This window comes from Peromyscus californicus, unplaced genomic scaffold (genome assembly GCF_007827085.1).
Source record: "Peromyscus californicus insignis strain IS unplaced genomic scaffold, ASM782708v3 Scaffold_13__1_contigs__length_99412109, whole genome shotgun sequence".
Lineage (NCBI taxonomy): Eukaryota > Metazoa > Chordata > Mammalia > Rodentia > Cricetidae > Peromyscus > Peromyscus californicus.
The window spans coordinates 77,329,597-77,350,927 of record NW_026294424.1 but is presented as its reverse complement, the minus strand read 5'-3'; the positions used below and the strand labels follow the sequence as shown (position 1 = coordinate 77,350,927).

Here is a 21,331-nt window from a genome sequence, read left to right as displayed (position 1 = left end):
TCTTGCTTATACAGAGGGACTAGTCCAGTCCCATGGAAGCTCTACAGCTGTTGGTCTAAATTTTATGAGTTCTCACTAGTTTGGTTTGGTTGTCTCTGTAGGTTTCTCCATCATGATCTTAGTGCCCTTGCTCATGGAATCCCTATTCTCTCTCTCTCTTCGACTGGACTCCTGAAGCTCGGTCTGGTGCTTGGCTGTGGATCAATATTTAACAAACAAGAATAGTCTGTACCCTGAGGACTCAGTGTTTGACATCTTATCTGATACATGTAGGTCAGCTCCCATGTAGACCCATGATACACATTTTGAAACATTTTTCACACACAACTAAAAGTTGCACCTTTGTGTATTTAGAACTCTTTTTGTGATCTTCACAATCTCACTTCTTTCTTTTGTGCTTTAGATTTTCCTTATCTTATACAGACCTATTTATAGGTTATGATTAGACATCACTCAACAACAATTTTTACAGTTTGCTGACTTTGAAACCCACCCCTAGGCTGTATTTATTTTTGTTTTGTGTTTGTGAATGTTTGCCAGCTGTTATACATGTGATCCACATGTGTTCCTGAGTCTACTGAGGCCAGAAGAAGATGTCAGATCAACTCAAACATGAGTTACAGATGGTTGTGAACTACCATTTTGCAGCTGTGACCCTAAGCTGGGTCCTCTGCAAGAGCTACAAATACTCTTAACCACTGAGCCATCTGTCCATGCCTTCATCAATATTTTCAAAGGAGAAATGCTCCATGTAATAACTTTTGTTTGGTGTTAGCATTATTTAATAAAAGATTAAGTCAATAGAGGACATTAGCAAATGGGAAAGGAGTATTGGTGAAGGACTGAAAAAGAGGATAAAATGAACATGCCCTGAGATACTGTCAGAACTGGTAACAGTTATTTTCATGCTCTTGATAACAGTGAAATACTTCGTAGTAATGAAGCGCTATTGTCACTCACAGAATATCATCACCTTTATGGCCACAAACACGGACAACTCCCCTGCAACCATCATCCATACCCAGATAATGCATAATTAACTCTTGTAACAAAAAGAAAATATTCTGGAAATATTTTGGGCTCAGTAGTTTTCTTTGTATTCAATTTTGTAGCATTATTTTGAAGAACATTTCTAAATATGTTTTTATTGTAACAGAATTGCATCATTTCTACCCTCCCATCACTCCCTCAAGCCTCATTGTATCTCCTTCCTCCAAACTGCTCCATGCTCATCCCCTCAAGTTGATAGCCTCTTTTTCTTTTATTATTGTTGTTGCATATATATGTATATGTAAGTATTTGTATGTATGTGTTTGAATATATACACATACATAAAACCACCTTGGTGAGTCCTTTTTTTATTGTCTGTGTGTATGTGGTATCAAGGCTGGCGTCTCTGCACTGAACAATGAATAAGGGAGGTGGGGGGGGGTTCATCCCTGGGAAAAGCTAATACTCCTACTTCGGCGTTTAATAGTTGCCTATAGCTCTGGGGCTTCAACCACACACAAGGAACTATGGGAAACTAAGGAATACTAAGAGCAGGGAAAAATAGTCTTTCCCAGTAAGAGCACACCAATTGGCTATCCAGTACCAAATAGCCAGTTAATATGTATGCAAGAATCACTGTACAGATTGAGCAAGTTGTGCTTTTGAATATTAAGTATGCACATAAACATACAGGAATTTAATAACAATAAATTAAAAAATCATGAATTTGAAAGAGAGAAAGGAGGGGTATACGGGAGGGTTTGGAGGAAGGACACTGAAGGGAGAAATGTAATTATGCTATATTCTGAAAAGTTAAAAAACAGAGAGAGTTTTTTGATGAAGGTTGTTCACTATACTAATCTGTGGGTATAGTTTTAAGATTTAATGTAGTAAGGAGTTATGCTCGTCTAGAAAAGTGGAAGTAGTAGATTTTTTTTTCCCTACTAAGGTCCATGACAGAAGAAACCCTGGGAAGCTGGCTGCATTTCCAGTATCAAGCTTGATTTTCCTCCAATTAAGTAGGCCTTAAATCCAATTAGACAGCGATTTGCTACCAACATGTGAGTGTCAGCCATCGCACCTTTATGCATAGCTTGCCACTCTGATAAATTGCATGCTTCATAGGCATTGCATCATGGTAGGAATGTTTATTGCTCTCCTCCCTTGGCAACCTATAATATATGTTCTGGAATTACATAAGTTAGATCACAGGAAAAAGACTTTTAAGTTAGAATCAGAACAAATCATATGAGTTCTGTGTCCTAAGGGATGTCTTCAGCAACTAGTGTCATTTTCAACCTCTGAGAGACAACCAAGGGCCACATTGGTAATCCCTATTTTTTTGAGAATCATTTGGTTTACTCGACCAACTATTTATAAGGAGCATTCTCTCACCTGATACTTGGAGTTTTTTAGTGTATGGTTGTCATGGGGAGCATGTTAGCCCTAGTAACTTATATGTGTGTGTGTGTGTGTGTGTGTGTGTGTGTGTGTGTGTGTGTGTGTGTGTGATTAATATATATATATATTAATATATATGCATTTACCATTCATTTATCTATCCATTTAGTCAGTCATTTTTTAATAAATTTCCATAAGGTAAGCAAATACCAGAACTGATAAAGATTACACTAAATAAACCAAATTATTCTACCTTATTAAAATCAGTGAAGAGATAGTTGGCAATCGTATCAACTTATTTAATAAAAACTGACATCTATAAGAAATGTATCAATTCTAAGCAATATTTGTGCTAAACTAAATGAGGAGTTTTAAACTTTAATTTATGCCTTCATTTCTTTCTAATGTGCCATGCAACAAATATACAGTGGATATGAGAAAATGAGATAATCCACAAGGCTATCAGTCTTGAAAAATATATTTGAGAAAAAAATTGTTTCTTAATCCTCTGTTACTACTTCAATGTATTTCTATTTTTCTACAAACACCACAGTGGGTTGGGGGTGTATGGCTTACTCTTGTGTGTTCCCTAGTCTTCTCAATTCTTTGTCGAAAATGCTGCATATATCCTTTGGTGTATAAATGCTGCATATAATTCTTCCCTCAAACAAACTCATAGGCAATTTGAACTTTCTTAAGAATGTTACTTAGAACTGTCTGTCAGTCATAGTTTCGACAGAAGGAAGCAAATGGAAAATACTTTTGCATATAGTTACATTATGGCTATGAAATACTCCATACAATCCTGTAAGCCTGGCATGTATAAGGACATAAAACAAGTACTGGAGAGATGGATCAGAGTTTAGGAGCAGTTCCTGCTCTTCCAGGTGAGCAGAGTTAGATTGCCAGCACTCATATCAAGTAGCTTACAACCACCTGCAGGTCTTGCTCCAGGGGATCCATGGATCCTGGAGTCTGCATTTGAACTCCCACAGTCATGGCAACACACACACTCACACTCTCAAACACACACAATTAAAAATAAAACAAGTCTTATTAAAGGAAAAATAGAGAGAAAGCAAGACAAAGGAGAGACCAGAAATCCTTTGTACCTAAATATCACTAGCTCTGACATTCAAAGAATTAAGTGTAAACATTAATGTACCAAGACCATCACTTCATCATTGCTATATAAAACAGAAGCAGCTTATACATTATTCTCTTAAGTTTATCAGTCTCTGTTATATAAACATTTATAAATAAATTATATTATACATAAATTTAATAATATTATTTATCTATTTATAAAGTATAAATTAAATAAATATTAAGACAAAGTTAAAGAATTCTTCTTTTTGAAAACCATTCACTATTGAATTTTTATCAATGGTCAAAAATAACAAAAAAAAAGTTAAGACATACATCCAGCAGTCATTCACTGTGTACATACTCATTGGCCCCTGCTTTGATTACACACACTGTTCCAGATGCAAGTGATCCAGAAATGTACAAACACACAGTATCACTGTCTTTTCAAATTTACATCCTAGTTGGAGTAACCAGAAGAGTATAAATGCACTATGTCTGTAGAGAAGTGTGAGACTTATCATGATGATAGAACACAGAAGGAGTACCAGGGCTGATGAGGGGAGCATTGTTGAGCTCTGGTAGCTATCAGAAAGCTATAACACATTAAGGCCTCTGGGAAACCTCAGGAAGGAGAAGGATGTAGCCGAATTTCTAAAGTGGTCTTATTAAAACCATAAAAAAATACGGATCCAAATATAGGGGTAAAAGCCTTAGAGAACAGGGAAATAGTGAGAGCCACCAACCCATCTTACCTCACCAGCTCTGCAACTTCCAAAATGCCATGACTTTCTGTCTACCCAGGCTTTTATTGCCTTGCTGTTCTGCCCTCTCATTGGCTCTTAGCCCAGCTACCTCACTTCCTTGTCACTGCCTGTCTGTACAGACCTCTAGGTCTCTATGGTTGGTACTGGGATTAAAGGTGTGTGTCATCATGCTTGGCTCTGTTCCCTAGTGTGGCCTTGAACATAGAGACCCTGCCTGCCAAGTGATCGGATTAAGGGTGTGTGCTACCACTGCCTGACTTTTGTGTATACTTAAAATGGCTTGCTATTTTCTCTGATCTCCAGCAAACTTTATTTATTAACATACAAATAAGATACCACCACATTTCAGCACAAATAAAATATCACCACAGAGGTGTGTGTCCATGAATGTGTCAGCAATGTGCATGGGGCGGGGGAGGTCTCTGTATATGTTTGTGTGTCTGTGTGTGTGTGTGTGTGAGAGAGAGACCGGGGGGAGGAAAGAGAGAGAGAAATAACATTTCTGAATGCTAAACTGCCAACAGAGTGATTTTCAGGTACAGAGCAGAAGAAATGAGAGGCCAGTCTTTGAGCTGGTAAATCACAACACCAAGTGGTAAGACCCTGAAGAATCAGAGGCTCAGAAAGAACATCTGGGCTCTTTCTCTTGAGGCAAGCCCTAGAAAGGCACTGGGTTGCTTTAAATATAGGAAAGGCATAGCCTTATTTATCTTTTAAAATAGCTGACTCTTGTCCAAATGTGTCCGCACTGCCATGGAGTCTAATAAAATGAAGTTTAAAATATTATCTCCATGATCTGTTTTTCAAAGTGCATCTAGTGTTACTACAATTTAAAAAAAATGCTGAAAACTGGACATTTAAATTTAAAGTTGTTTTGGACAATGAAGAAATCAAATAAAAATATATAATATATTGTATGTAATACCATATTCACAATTCTATTTAACATATGGACATACATGTATTTGTTTATAACTATGTACACATACACACACATGTAACTTCACCAGGTTTCTGGTCAGGCTTGTGTCTCTGATTATACACAATTCTTTATGGCTGACATCATTCACATTAAAAACCACTTTGCACTAATCTGTCCCTCCATCCATGTACATTTTCACACATACAGCCAGTCCTTCACATAAATGTGTTCTTCATCTGCATATTCAACCACTTTCAGTCTCTGTGTTGGAAGTATCCAAGGGAAAATCATGTATAAACTGAACACATGTGGACTTTATCCTGTGGTTTTCTGAATCACCACCATCTAACAAATATTAACATAGCATTTAAATTATGTTAGGTAGTGCAAGTAACTTAGCCATGATTTTTAAGATAAAATCATGTGTGTCTGTGCTTTTTCTAAGTATATTGGTTGTTGCTTACTGAGGATTTACTGTGACATGTTTCATTAGGTGGTTTAGTTGTGCACAAATATTATATAATATACATAGCATAGCTATGACCACAATGGGCAGTATAGTCTTATGGAATCAGTATCAACTCCTTATTTATCATCTCCATCGAGTCTGAAAAATATCTCAGCCCATGATAAATATGGATTATGGCTAAAATTCCAGATGTTTTATAAACTCAAGTATCTAGATGTATCTGAAGGAGTATACATTTTTTTTTGCATTTTTACTAGAAATAATCATCTAATAAGTACTCTAGTAGATATCAATGAATACCACCATGAGTGATTTGTCATGAAATAATTGGAAAAAGTGGAATTCAATCTTTCTTTTTAAAAAAATTCTGTTAAATAATATTTAATAAATTGTTTTATATAAACCATTAATATATCTTATATATGAATTTACTTTTAATATAATATTATAAATATATTAATGGGCAAGAATATTTGAAAACATAGTTATCTAGCAAATAACACACTTATTACAGTAAAGGGATCAAGGATAGAAATGTACATTTTGGAAACATGGCATATGAAAGAGACTGAATTTCATTAAATACCTTTTATAAAAAATATATGTATAATCACCAGGTATATATATTCTATAAAAGTATAAATTAAAATTATTTGTCTGCTTTGGAGGAGAACATGAAGACCGTAGATAACTACAGTATTAATACATGGTTCTCAGGATGGGCAGCTAATTTTATATAGCTTAAATACTAATATTCTTTAACTACATCCATAGAGAAAATAAAATTTTCCAGGATAAATGAAAATGTAATAATAGTTATATCATAACATGCAGTCATTACACAGGGCAAGTTGTAATTTCTCTCTTAACCACATTATTTTTTATTTGTGTTATCTTACAGCTCCCTCACCAGTCACTAATGTGAAAAGGGGAAAGATTGGAAAGAACAGTATCTCTTTGTCTTGGCAAGAGCCAGATCGCCCCAACGGAATCATCCTGGAGTATGAAATCAAGTACTTTGAAAAGGTGGGACTAAGAAAATAAAACTCTCTTTTTCTTTTTTCTTTCCACTTTACCAACTTCAGTTCTAGGTTTGCTCAAGAGGAGGTTGTACTCTCACGTGTAAATCAATAGAAGTCTATTTTTCAATTGTGCTTGTAGGGGGGCAGATGCCTTCAGTGAGCCCTCTTGTCACATTCTGTGGGGGCTGCTCATGGATAAAAATGTATAGTCAGCTTAACTGATTTCACTTTGGGGACTACTGAAACCACACGGTGGTTAAAAAACCTTGCACTTGAAGCATGAGGAACTGAGTTTGGATTCGCAAAACCCATATAAATGTCAAGTGGATGTGACGGCCTTCCTGCAATTTCTGCTTTAGAAAGCAGAATAAGAGGGTCTCCAGAGAAAGCTGGCCAGTGACACGTACGACGTTGGTGAGCTCTGGATTTGACTGAGAGCCTACCACATTGAATAAGGTGAATGGGAAATCAGAATGTTTCTCTGCATCAAGCTCTGGCCTCTGGAGTATCATATATATGTATATCCACATAAATACACACGTGTGCACATTCATCCACATGTGTACACATGCTCAGCATGTACACACACACACACACACACACACACACACACACACACACTCACAATGAAAAAATGTAAGTAAAAGACAGATCATACAAGATTTTGAAAAGTGTAGTGAATATTCAGTCTGTTGATTTTCACTAGTGAGTGCAATACCACACAAGGAAAACTATGTTTACTTAGGTCTGGTAGCTATCACAGTAGCAGTTGTGTTAAAGTTCTAGAAATCACACACACACACATACACACACACACACAAACACATCAGTAAAAACTGTCTAAATCTCTATATTTGAAATTTGAGGCAAAAATAGTAGAAATACATTCTTTACATTCTTTGTTTTCAAGATTCCTCATGTTTCTCTGAATAACTTATGTCTTAAGTTTGTATCTACATTTGGATACAGTTGTTATCTAAAGGAGATAAACATCCTCTTACTTTCTTTTGACTCTATAATCAAGTAAGCTATGGAAAATAGAATCAAGGCTGGACAAGGTGGTGAATGCCTTTAACACCAGCACTCCGGAGGCAGAGGCAGGCAGATCTCTGTGAGGTCGAAGCCAGCCTGGTCTACAAAGCAAGTTCTAGGACAGCTGGGGCTGTTACAGAGAAACCTTGTCTTGAATAAAAAAATAGAATCAAATTGTTAGAAACCCAGAGTAAGTTTATAATCTCTATTATGTTAGCATATGTGGTTGAAATGCTGGAGTGATCATCTATCTATCTATCATTCTACCTCTCTATCCTCTGACAATGTGATTTTTGTGTAGCCTCGACATAAATAGCATGCCTTTAGAATAATCTGAGTTCAATTAAAGATTTTAAGAAGTTAGATATTGCAAGGAGAAGGGGCTTGGACCCGCCTCAACTGAGTGTACCAGGCTCTGCTGACTCCCCATAGGAGGCCTTGCCTTGGAGGAGGTGGGAATGAGGCGTGGGTTGGGGGGGGAAGGCTAGGAGGCAGGAAGGAGGAGGAGGAGGAGGAGGAAATCTGTGGTTGGTATATAAAATGAATAAAAAAATTCTTAATAATAATAATAAAGAAAAAAGAGAAAAAAGAAGTTAGATGGATGCCCAAGCCAGTACCAATAGGTCAAGTGGAGACCTTGACTCAAATGTTCTGGCTCTCTGCTGGTTGGAGAACATTGCAGGAGCACAGAAGGGAGTCCCAGTGGAGTGGAATGAGGGAGCTGCTCTTAATAGATGCTCAGAAACTCACAGGGGCATCATTTCACTTTAGGGAAGAAAGAATGAGATGGAAAAAAATTGTGTTCGCTAAAAACCTTCCCAACACAGAACTTTGGAAAAGGAGGATGGACCTTTTCATCTACATGCGAAATGCTCTGATTAGACAATGAAAATTACTTACAAATCTAAGATTCTTTGTGCTTACAAAATAGAAGAGTCTAAGAAAATGGGGCGATGATAATTTTCATAGTTTTTAGGGATTTGAAAATGGCTTCTTTTGATTTGAAAATGGCTTCTTTTGATTGTTAATTCTACAATTAACTATGTGGATCTTAGTTAAGGATAACACAATATAAGGAATATGAAGCAGTGAGAGCTGCCTATATCTTACATCTAGACTTCTAATGTCTGCTGTGATGATTCTTTGATCTTGTTAATGGGATATCATACTGTCAATTATTATTGATGCCAGTGTTGCCTGTAACTATTGGATCATACAGAACATAAATGGTGACACTGTTTTGTTTGGGGGATTTTTTAAATCTGTTTTATTTTTGTTGTTGTTGTGTAATTTGATGAGTTACCATAGAGTATAATCAAATTGATTTCATCAGGCCAACTTCATTCACGTCCCATTAAAATTTCTTCTTATTGTTCTCCTCTCCCACTATCCTTCCTGGTACTGTGTTATCCACACCAAAAATGCAGTTTTGAATGCATCAAAATGCTCTAAGAGATAACCTTAGAGAAGAAATTATTTTGCAGCATGGATGGCATCATTTCCTGTCAGAAATTGGGGTTAATGTGGTAGAATGTAGTGGCCTCAATGATTCCCAATTCTCTGGTTCTAGTAATCAGAAACTGCGTTTGACTTCCAGACATCTACAATATGAACACATTCTATGTATAATAATTTATAAATTAAGAATACGTTTTCTACTTTTTTTGTAATTTTTACTACTCTACACAGTGCAAAGTTATATAGAATTAAACATATAAGGAAACACAAACAAAATTTGGCTATAAACATTCTATATTTCTAATCAGTGTACTTAAAATGGATTTTAACCTATTAAATTATGTAATGGAAACTATTGTTTACATCTTTCCACCAAAAATTATATAAATGATTATAGGTCACTAACTTAGTGGAAATATGGTTCATCAGCACTAAGACTAAACATTTGATGTGTGTTCATGTGTCTACTTTGTTTTTCTTCTATTCTATCAATGATGTAGACCAATTAACAGTATTTCTGTTTTTACTCCCCAAATCCCTTCCATGCCTCCCTGGTTAGCAACCTTGGCTTTATCTACCAGGTTGCAGCTTATGTACATGATTCAGTATGAGCTAGGATGTCTGCCTCTTTTATTCTTTAGGTTGCTGCTTCTGTTAGAGACAGATATTAAATGTGTTTTGGGAAGAGTTGCTTTCTGTTGCTATTCCTGCTGAATGCTATCCGTATTCTGGAAGATTTTCTTGAAAGGAGAATTTCTTTTCCAGTTATCAGAGTTTTAATATGATTTATTTTTTCATAGTTTGCATTTAATGGTATCCTAATATGTTTTATTATTTTTATAACTGAGAGTAAGAAAAGTAATCTGAAGGCAGGGGAAATCCCAGTTGGAAAAGTACTTGCTGAAATGTTTGAAGGCCTGCTTTTGATAACCAGAACCCATGTAAAAAATCCACGTGTGCTAATGCATGCTTGTAATTCCAGTGCTCTGGAGGTTGAGCCAGGAGGCTCTCTGGGGCTTCCTGGTCAGCAATCTTTCTTAATTGATTTTGAATTTGAAGTCAATGAGAGATTGTCTCAATGTAGGTAGATGGCATTTCTGAGGATGCCACTGAAAGATTGCCCTCTGGTCTTCAAACACATGTGCACAAGTGCAGATGTGAACCTGTGTATATATGTATACACATCAGCATTCACAGGTGCATACATACACCCATATTTAAAAAAAGAAAATGATTTAACTTGGGGAAAATGGTTTCTTTATGATTAGGGTAAAATACAATAATAATAATTTGCCTTTGTACACTTTTAAAATTGACAATGAATGTAGTATTTGGTAGGAGTTATAAATTTCTTTTGTTAATGTTATTAATTCCCTTAACTTTTATCAAGTCAAATGATTAAACATTCTAATATATACATAAAGATTATTCTAACACTTCCAGAAGGAAAAAGGATAATGAGCCTTTACACCATGTTGAGGTGGGGATTTTGGTAGATTTCCAGAGCTCATTTGGAACCTTCAGAGTGACACCCATCTTTTATTGGATGGCTTTTGGCCAGCCACAGGTGGCACAGCCTTCTAGGGCACACACACACTTGCCAGCTGGCACATCTACCCACCATTGCCCTGCTCTAATAGAGGTCATTGGACTCCTCTGCTCTGGCCTGGTGATGGGCCTCTTGCCATCTCTTAATTAAAGGCAGAAGAAAAGGGAAAGCTGCCCCTTGACAGGATGGTTGCCAGCTGGCTTCCTTAGCTGGGCCCTCCCCTCACTCCATGTGAGCAGTGTTCACAGAGCAGCTGGGGAATGCAGCTCATTGGCTCAGCTGGGGCACCAACTCAGTGAACACCCCTGCCCTGATCTACTATTTTGCAGCCAGGTGCTGGTGGTTGCTGATGAGGTATATATCGAGTTTGTGATAAGATGAAAATTAGCCTGTTACAGTGATTTTAAAAGTGGAATAGAAATATATTTTGTAGAATACGAAGATTATTCCAGTATATGTTAATAGGTTTTAATCAATTACATACAGTCTTTGCTAAAATGTTTTTTAAAATGTAGTGTTGAGCTAACTCAGCAAGACAAAGTGCAATCAGATGCTAGATAGAGAACAGCTAAGATACATTAATCCTAAAAGCAAACAACTCTATCTTTTGTGCATCTGATGTTGTGTCACACATAATTTCAAATATCATTTCTGTTCTCATGTAATGACTTTAAAATTATTTTTGGCAAAATAAAACATTCAATATATTTACAGAATGCATTTATTCTACATTGCTGTTCTTCATTAGATTCAACCACACAAGCTTTTGAGTAATCAAATTTACCTATTTAATGTGTTGTGATTTTCCTCTCAAATGTATTGATAGACTTTCACTTCCATTTTAAATAAAAAAAAAAATCTGAAGTCTAGAGTCTGATAGATACACGTTAACCATATATTTGGAATTTGAATGTCAATATTCCTGTGCTCTTAAAAAACTAATTCTGATTTTATATTAAAAACTTTATTGTTTTATGAGAAAAGAAACTCAAAATTTATGACAAATACATCTTAATATGACGGTCGTTTTTTACTAGATTTCTTTTCACACAGTTAAACTTGTTTAGAATAGATGAAAATAATATTAGCAAACAGATATTTAATCATTTCCCACAGAAAGTTATTGCTACAATCACAGCCAAACTGCAAAGTTTACTACTGAGAACTGATGGTATTTGGGCTCAATATTGAAGGATAGTGAATAATAGAATCAGGTTTATTCAGTCATAAACTTGAACATCCTCTGAACTCTCAGTAACTACAATAGATCATAAAAAGTAGTTTATAATATTTAGGAACAGCTCAAAGAATGACTGTTTTTTGTTCCTCTTCTCCTAGCACTGACACAATAGATAGTAGAAGGTGATGAAGGGCTTATGAATAAAGAAACTGGTATTTAAGGTTCATCTTCTGACATTTCATTGTGTACTTTAACGCCCTTATAAAAATCCTAATAGAATTCCCTCAGTATTTTACAGATTAAGTTCTTAATCTATACATTAAAAACTAAAGATCAACAACAGTCCAGAATGAATCAGAAAACCTATTTCTATTAGAAATAAGTCAGACCATCACAATTTAGAGATCAATTTGGATATGCCTAGGTCCGTGATGGTTTAATATGTTGCAGCATAGAAATGAGGACTGATTCACTGCTTTAAAAGAAGGGGACTTGCAGGTTTATGTTTTATGTAGTATTGGTGGTGATACAGAAAAGTGCTTAGATGTCACCTTGCTTACATAGAATTAGGAAAAGTTGAGCTTCCCTTAGATCATGTATATTAACCCGTGAAGTGTCATCATGTTCATTATTTGTTTCATTCTTACCTCATTCTGAGGAAGACAATCAGGCAACAGGTCCTATTCCAAGGTAAAAATGGAAGTGAAAGTGAATCAATCTACTGTAACATAGCATGTCAGCCTGTGATTAGAGTGTCATGGTAAATGTTGTCCTTTAAACTCAAGACACAGGGAAGCCATGGGTTGGGTGGGGACTTCTGTTATCATCCCTCCAACAGGAGGAGATTTCCTTTGTTTAGCTTCCAATCTCTTTTTTGTTCTAACTCTAATAACTAAGTTACTAGTCTCTACTACAGTCGGACCTGTTTTAAAATGAAAAAAAAAAAAAGTCCTGTGTTTTTGCAGTTTTTTATTGCTTCCTGTTTAGATTAAATCAGGCAAAATTAAAGTTTGTTGGAAGTACTTATTTTATCTCACAAGCTTTAAATATAATTAAAAATCAAATTTATAGAAGATTTAAAGCTTATATATAATCTGAATACTCAGGATATAATATCAGCATTCTGGAGGGCTAGTGAACATGTCAGGGATTTTACAAGAAGGCAGACCTACAGAAACAAGCACATACATAGTCATAGCAAAATGCAGTCTCCTGAGGAATGCTTTCCTGTAATGTTATTAAAGATTTATTGTGTGTGTGTGTGTATGTGTGTGTATGTGTGTGAGTGAGAGAGAGAGAGAGAGAGAGAGAGAGAGAGAGAGAGAGAGAGAGAAAGAAAGAAAGAAAGAAAGAAAGAAAGAAAGAAAGAAAGAAAGAAAGAAAGAAAGAAAGAAAGAAAGAAAATGTATGAATGTATGTATGCCATGGGGTTTCAGGAGCCCATGAATGTAAGAGGGCATTAGATCCCTTGAAACTAGAGCTACAGGTGGTGGTGAGCCATCCGGTGGGTGTTGGGAACTGAACCTGAGTCTTCTGAAAGGCCAGTAAATGCTCTTAACAGCTGAACCATTTCTCTAGGCCCACCTTATAATATTATTAAATGTTATAAATTTATTATTGCCCAATGTATATTTGATAGATCGTAATATAATGTCATCAAAATGGTTACGTTCTGGAGACACTTGCTAACAAACTAAAGTGCTTCAGTGGTAGCAGAGAAGATCTTTAGTTTTGTTTTCAATGTGCATATAATAGAAAGTCTTTGAGTTCTGGTCCAATTTATGAGATTTTTGTTTTGCTGTCAGTAATTCATGTGTTGAAGACTGATTTTTTCCCCCATGTTACATGTGCCATCCAAGGACCAGGAGACCAGCTACACAATTATCAAGTCTAAAGAGACCACCATTACTGCAGAAGGCCTGAAGCCCGCGTCTGTGTATGTCTTCCAAATTCGAGCACGTACAGCAGCAGGCTACGGCGTCTTCAGTCGAAGATTTGAGTTTGAAACCACACCAGTGTGTAAGTCATTTTAATTACTGTCAACCCCTGTCTCTGTAATGGTTACCAGAAGAGAGTCTGCGGATCGATAGGCTCCCGGGGCTCTCTGTCAGCTCTTCTCCCGTCCCTCTCTCCAGTTCTGACCCCTTCAGGTAGGAGGCCTCTGCCATCCTATAATGGTAGGTCTGAGGGTTAACACTGCGTGTCTTGCCTTCCTGCTTTGGTCCACTGGGAGCTGCTACTTCAAGCATCTTAAGAAATGTTTAAACCGTGCTTTTAAAGACTTCGTTCCCCCAGGTGCCATGCTTTATTGAATTATTGCCATTTACTTTTTACTTGTTTTATTGAACTACGCTACTTTAGTCTTTCTAAGAAAATTCTACAGGGAGCTTTCCTTAAGCATTGAATCTGACAAGAAAATGGTGCTTTCAGGATCCAATCTGATTTCCTAAAGTAAAAATTAAATTTGTGTCAGAATCTTGGAATGGAGAATCTGGAAATGATTCTGAAATGCTCTTTGGTGCCCACTTCTTGTTTAATTTCATAAAACATAACCTCAGGCTTCAACAAATGATTTTCGATCACTTGTCCTAAAGCCAATACATTACAGCTAAATTAGAAGACAAAAGCATGCTTTGTTTATGCACGAAGGAGCTGTACCATTAGATTTCTGTTAAGGCAGTAATACACATGAGGATTGTGAAATGGTGTGTGTGTGTGTGTGTGTGTGTGCGTGTGTATGCGTCTTCCTGTGTGTATGTGTGCATGCACAAACACCTGTGTGCATGTGTAAGTGTGTGTGTCTGTTTCTGTGTATGTGTTTGTGTGCATTCACACATGCACATGTTTGTGTACGTGTGTGTGTTCTTAACCCAGCTCCATAATTTGCAATGGAAAAGAAAACACACAGTTAAAAAGTAACAAAATGAGAGTTTAATTATTGGATTCATGCTATAATTATTAGAATAATTATTAAAATACAGTTTCAGTAAACTCATATGGCATGGCCCTCTAAGAACCTACATTGCTTCTGTTTAAAGCTTCTCTAATTGATTTACATAAATAATTTTTATTAAATGATGAACAGGCTCCTTCATGCTACCCCACTAGATATTATAAAGAAAAAAATGTTAGTGATAGAAATTAGCTATTTCTTTCCCATACAAAAAAAATTGCGTGACTTGAGTTTAATTAAAAGTATAAAAATTGGAATCTAATGCTTAACTTTCAGATAAACTTTTAAATAGATTTAATACTATGTATTTATGAAGTCATAAAGATACAGTCTGGAAAATGAATTAATTATTAAATCTCTTACTTTAAAATGGCTTTGTTATAAAAGATATGTTACAGAACCTACCTATTGTAATTGTTTTCATTGTATGTATCTTATATTAGTATTGAACACTGTAGTAGCCTACAAATTCTAGGAACAGAGTATATAAAAACATTATGCATGTATAAAGTATTATACATATGTGACCAAAATGGGCTTTGATGCTTTATGATTACATAGGTCAAACATTCCATTTTATATTAAATTCTGGTATGAATGTGATGGTGACATGTTCAACCACCAGTGTTCTTTAGGCATTCATTATAATCTGGTGACTAACAAGACATGTGTTAGGTGACCTATTGAGAGGGTCTCAGACCCCTAGGGAAATTTGGTTTGCTGTATATGTTTTCTAGATAAGAATAGTTATCAGCACAAAACAAAAATTATCATGCTTCCTTTGAGACAACTACCTAAACCTTTTATATTTATATTGTAACAATTGTGTTGATAAAGTTATAAACAGCTATCAATCCATGCATTTAAAATGTGTGGTAAACAAGTACTTTAAATTTGTCTAATCATATCCATAAGGCTTTAAATTTACACTTTGATCCTTTTCAGTGGTCCAATTTATAAAATATGGTGGCATATTATACTCTATGTGGAGTTATGCTATTAAATTATATATAGACTATTGGTATTGCATTTTATTCCAGCAAGGTCAAAGTCCCATTATTTTAGACATTCTGTTACAGGGAAGAATTCCTGTGCTCATATATTTTTTTGCTAGAGAACAACATTCAAACTCCAGAAATGCCAAAGCTTGAATATTCAATATTTTCTTATATACATATGTGTGTTTGAAGTCATAGACAGTACTCCTCTCTACCTTGCAAGATTCAAGTACTGTAGTACTGTACAATCTGCATTCTATTTTTATTATAGGGAGAAAATAATTAGTGACTACTGTGGCTTTTGATTTATATTTGGTGAGTAAATATTTCCTCCTTCAGAAGCCTTCTGAAAACAGATATTACGAAGTAACCTTAGCTGGATGTGGGTGAATTGTTTAAACTATGAATCAATTACCTGCTGTGAAGCAGCTCACATTTTGAATGCACGTGGTATCTTTAACTACAAGCTCCTTTTTCTATGTCTTCTGTCAGCAGTTGCAGCATCCAGTGATCAAAGCCAGATTCCCATCATTGCAGTGTCGGTGACGGTGGGAGTCATCTTGTTGGCAGTGATGATTGGCTTCCTCCTCAGTGGCAGGTAAGGGAGGAAAGAGTTTCTGAACCTTTGCAGCTGCTCTCTCCCTCACCTTGATCCGACTATGGGGCTGTTAAGCACATCCTAAAACAAATCAAAGAAACAGCATGGCAGTAGATAATGTCTACATGTGCCTTCGTTCTTAAGTTTTATCTTGTCCATATTGCTGCCAATTGTTATCATATACGTTCTCTCCTTCTTAGACAGACTCTACTCTCCATGGAAACAGTACTAACATGATATCACTTACTCGGTGATTAACAAACCAATACAATCATTTCTAACACAAAGCATTTGCTAATTCTGCATATTTTCTATCTCAAAAGAATGTTTCATTGCCAGATTCAGTTTTAGTCACTGTTTAGGAAGCCTGAGGCAGCTGTCTGCTAGTCATTTGAGGAATAGGATTAGTATTTATATTAGGCATACATTCTGGAGTAAATATATATACATATACATATACATATATATATATATATACATATATATATATATATATATATATAGAGAGAGAGAGAGAGAGAGAGAGAGGAAACTAGCAAACTTTGCAATGGCTGCTTTCATTTCAATTGCTGAGTGATTTTAACATAGACACATCAATCGTCATGTATACTTACTGAATATGAATTTCACTAAATGCTAAGTAGACAGATAACACAATTCTACATATTGCATGCCTACATTTTCCAGTTTGAAAATGAGAGATAGAACTCCAGAGGTTGTTTAATTCAGGTGTTTTATGGCAATAAGTTGAACATAATAAACTTTCCTAAAGGTATATATGAATGAATGAATAAATAATGTATTGTTTTCCTATAGCAAATATATTTCATATTTTAATTGAAGCAATTATTAGGCATATTAATGAGGGCTACTTATTTAGAAATGTAATGTGATGTCACTAGACCATTTTGAAAACCAACATAGGTGAGGTTGACAACATGGGAATATATGATAAAGGTTCGACAAAGTCAGAAAATCAATTTATCTTCAAGTTTCTGAAAAATGTATGCTGTAATGTATTACTTAACATTGATTCTAGAAGAGTAGTTTTTCATTTTCGGAATTTATAACTGATAGATAGCTCATGTTCTTTTGAGGAAGATTAAACACAAGCTCCCCAGGGTAACTGCTCTCTCCTGTCCCACACTTCCCTTCTTTCTGAACTTAACTGAGGAAGAATGTGAGCCAACTCTTCTGTTCCTGGTGGGATAAGTCCACTTCATTAACCCTTCCAGAAAACAAAACTTTGTAATCGAAAGAATAGCAAATTTTCCCATAGGGAGCCATAGGTTCTAATGTTTTATAAACAGTTTCTTTTTTGTCCATGAAAATTTTGCATTGTTTTAAGTTTGCATTCTTTCCTTTTAAGAAATTTTGGAGCTTGTTTACATTTTGACAGAAATGTCTTCAGCATTTGTACTTTATTCTGCGTAGAAAAATTAGTCTGTGCCTGGACACATCTACTCATCTACCTCAAATTTAAGTCATGTTACCTTTGGAAAGCTTCTCTATCTCCTTAAAGCATTTAAATGTCACAATTTTTGCTTGGACTTAAGTCTTGTCACCTTGTTGTAACTGGATTTTTCTGAATTAACTCATTTGTGATCTGTTAAAGTGAAACACAATGAAGAAATGTAGCCCAAACCTTGCAAATATTTGGAATATATCTACTCCCTGTCTTAGGGTTACTATTCCTGTGATGGAACATCATGACCAAAAGCAACTGGATGAGGAAAGGGTTTACTTGGCTTATACTTCCTTTCGTAGTCCATCATTGAAGGAGGTCAGAGCAAGAACTAAAACAGGCCGGGAAGCCAGAGGCAGGAACTGACACAGAGGCCATGGAAGGGTGCTGCGTTTTGGCTTGTTGCCGATGGTTTGTTCAGCCTGCTTTTGTATGGAGCCCAGGACCACCAGCCCGAAGTTGGCACCACCCACAGTGGAATGAGTCCTCCCCAGGCAATCACTAATTAAGAGCCATATGGAGGCATTTATTTCTTCAATTGAGGTTCTTTCCTTTCAGTTATTTTCAGCCTGCATCAAACTGAAACAGAAATAGTGAACACACTCCCTCTCTGTAACAAAAAAAAAAAAAAGAAAGAAACGTGACTAAGGTTGTCATCATTTCCCTCTCACCCTGAACTCTTTTTTCATGTATAACTCCTTGAAAAAGATAGGACAACCAGATGTCTCAGGTACATCTTTGCCAATAATTTTGTTAATTGAACATAATTTGATTTCTCAATGGTGCAAAATAAATGATTCAACTATATATTAATATGTTGCAAAATATTAATACCACTTATGTGCAAAATCTAATGATAATTTAAATCAATATGTGAATTAAAAGAAAATATACTCACAACAATGGCATTTTAAATTTGTATGCACAATACATAAAAATACATTTTTAGAGTATGCCACAGTGAATGTTACTCAAACTACTGCAAGAAAATGTCAAACTTTTATTCTAATATACATTCAAGATAAAAGGAAATCAAACACAAAGATCCATAATCCTATTAAACATCCCCTTGCTGACTATCTTTTAGATCCTTTCCAGCTAGATGTGGTTTCAGAATATATGTAATTTTGTTAATCCTGAAAAACAGCAGTATTTTTTTTTTGCTTTTTTTTTTTTAAATTTATTTTTTTTATTTTGCAATACAATTCAGTTCTACATATCAGCCACGGATTCCCTTGTTCTCCCCCCTCCCGTCCCCCTCACCTTCCCCCCAGCCCCCCTCCATTCCCTTCTCCTCCAGGGCAAAGCCTTCCCCACAGACTGAGATCAACCTGGTAGACTCAGTCCAGGTAGGTCCAGTCCCCTCCTCCCAGGCCGAGCCAAGCAATCCTGCATAGGCCCCAGGTTTCAAACAGCCAAGGTTGGATAAAGCACAAGGACAAATAGCCAAATGGAAACACATGAACTATGAACCAATGGCTAAGGGGTCCCCACTGGATCAGGCCCTCTGAATGGGTGAGACAGTTGATTGGCTTGATCTGTTTGGGAGGCATCCAGGCAGTGGGATTGAGTCCTGTGCTCATTGCATGAGTCAGCAGTATTTTTTATGAGGTAGAAAATGATCAACTCATTGAAAGGTATTTATTTTCCATAGGGCGTTTACTTCAAGGATTACAATTTTCCTTTTACTATATTATTTCTCAATAATGTTTAAACTCCCATATGACATCACAGAAGAACTGACACTCTCCCAACAAACTCTTACTAATTATCTCAAGAGTAAAGCTTAAACTCTCTGAAATGTAAGCAAACTGTAACTGTTCTTTAATCTTTCTCTTTCATCTCAAAAGTCTTGGACACAGATGGGCTCTTTATAGCATGAGTTGGGTTCTCTCCCTTACATTTACTGTTTCCTAAGTGTTGTTGTTTAATCCATGGCTTTTGTGAGATTTTCATTTCCACAAGTCTCTAGTTAACTGGGGGACAGTGCCGCTCACTATTGCTTTCTTCTTTTTCTAAGTCACTTTCCCCTTAAATTTCCCCTGTAAAACATAGTGGCCTAAATTCTGAAAATTGACTCTGACACATTTCTTAGTCCAATCTAAAACTCAAATTATAATTTAAGTATACAGAAAAAAAAAACAAAGTAAAATTGACTATATGGAAGTGATTGTTCTATTTGACTATTCAGATTTCATGAAATTAAATAATGGTTAATGATATTTTTGTTTCTGAATTCTACATTTTTCGTATGTTTTCATATTTAGTTACATCACAAGAAAATTGGAGATTTTCTTTTTACTTCAAATTGGTTATCAGAGACCATCTAGAGTTAAGAAACACACATTATTACATGTATGCTCAGTCATGCATATTTATGCTTGCTGTTGTACATAAAGCCCAAAAGCTTAAAGCCTTTTGCCAATTTTTAAATGGGAGAATAAAAATCAAGGGAAATATCCAGAAAAAGAAAATGGATTTGTTTTTACTGCATGGTCTTTGATGAGATTTTTTTTAAAAAGACTATTCATTTGTGACTTTCATGTTAAGATGTTCCTAAGATGATAAATTCAGTATGAAAAATGGCTTGCTGCCTAGAAAATGTTATTTTTTGGACCAAAGTTCTTCTCTTGTGTATTCTGAATATGTGAAGAATATACACCTAGACTTAGCTGCTCTATGATACTGCTTCAATATTCCATTAAGAAATTGACACTTACTCCTTTATAAATGACTTGTTGACCCCTGGGGTTAGTTTCTTCAGCAATGAATACACATTGTATGTGTAGCCTAAACTGTAAGAATTAAGACATAGTGTGACATCAGAAACATAGACAATAGTTTTTATGAAACATTGCTTTAGCTTTTTCTGATTTTGCTTGAAAAATGAAAGTAAAATTTTGTATTTTGCAATTTTCTTCTAATTCCTTAACTACATCAGATTGCAAATGGTTCAGTTGTCACAGATATCCATTACTATTGTTTATTGATAATCTATTACACATCCCTACAAAGGTTCTTCCTGTGCATTTGAGATAAAAAGAACAATCACTTTTGCTCAAATATTTATCTTTTATTTTAGTAGACCTATAAGTAGATAGAATTTCATAGGGCTGAATTAAAATAACAATAAAGGGAACAGACTTTCAATATAATTGGAATCCATATTTTTTCTCATTTGAACATAAGTAATGGTCTGATTAATACCCTCATTAATAATGAGCAATAATTGAATTCTTATAAATAATAATTAGTTCTAAATAGAAAAGAAACAATGATTTCAGAATAAAAGTCCTCAGTGTTCATTTGGGACTATACAGGAATTTTTAATACAAATTTATATATATACTGGAACTTGGGCTACATCTACTTTAAATAATCATGATTTCTTGGGCTAGAGAGAGAACTTAATGGTAAGAGCACTTGTTATTCTTGCAGAGT

The 21,331-nt window shown here is 35.5% G+C and overlaps 1 protein-coding gene across 10 annotated transcripts in view; it reads left to right on the top strand.

Annotated features, from left to right (window-relative positions):
* Epha5 (EPH receptor A5) overlaps nucleotides 1-21,331 on the top strand; it is a 347,746-nt gene that overhangs the window by 250,087 nt on the left and 76,328 nt on the right. For 6 of the 10 annotated variants that reach the window (XM_052735293.1, XM_052735292.1, XM_052735289.1 and 3 more), the window contains 3 exons: nucleotides 6,537-6,661; nucleotides 13,736-13,895; nucleotides 16,320-16,425. In XM_052735293.1, coding sequence (XP_052591253.1) covers nucleotides 6,537-6,661; nucleotides 13,736-13,895; nucleotides 16,320-16,425 — 391 coding nt within the window. The remainder of the gene's footprint in view (nucleotides 1-6,536; nucleotides 6,662-13,735; nucleotides 13,896-16,319; nucleotides 16,426-21,331) is intronic. The other 4 variants (XM_052735287.1, XM_052735285.1, XM_052735294.1 and 1 more) reach the window with 1 other exon arrangement.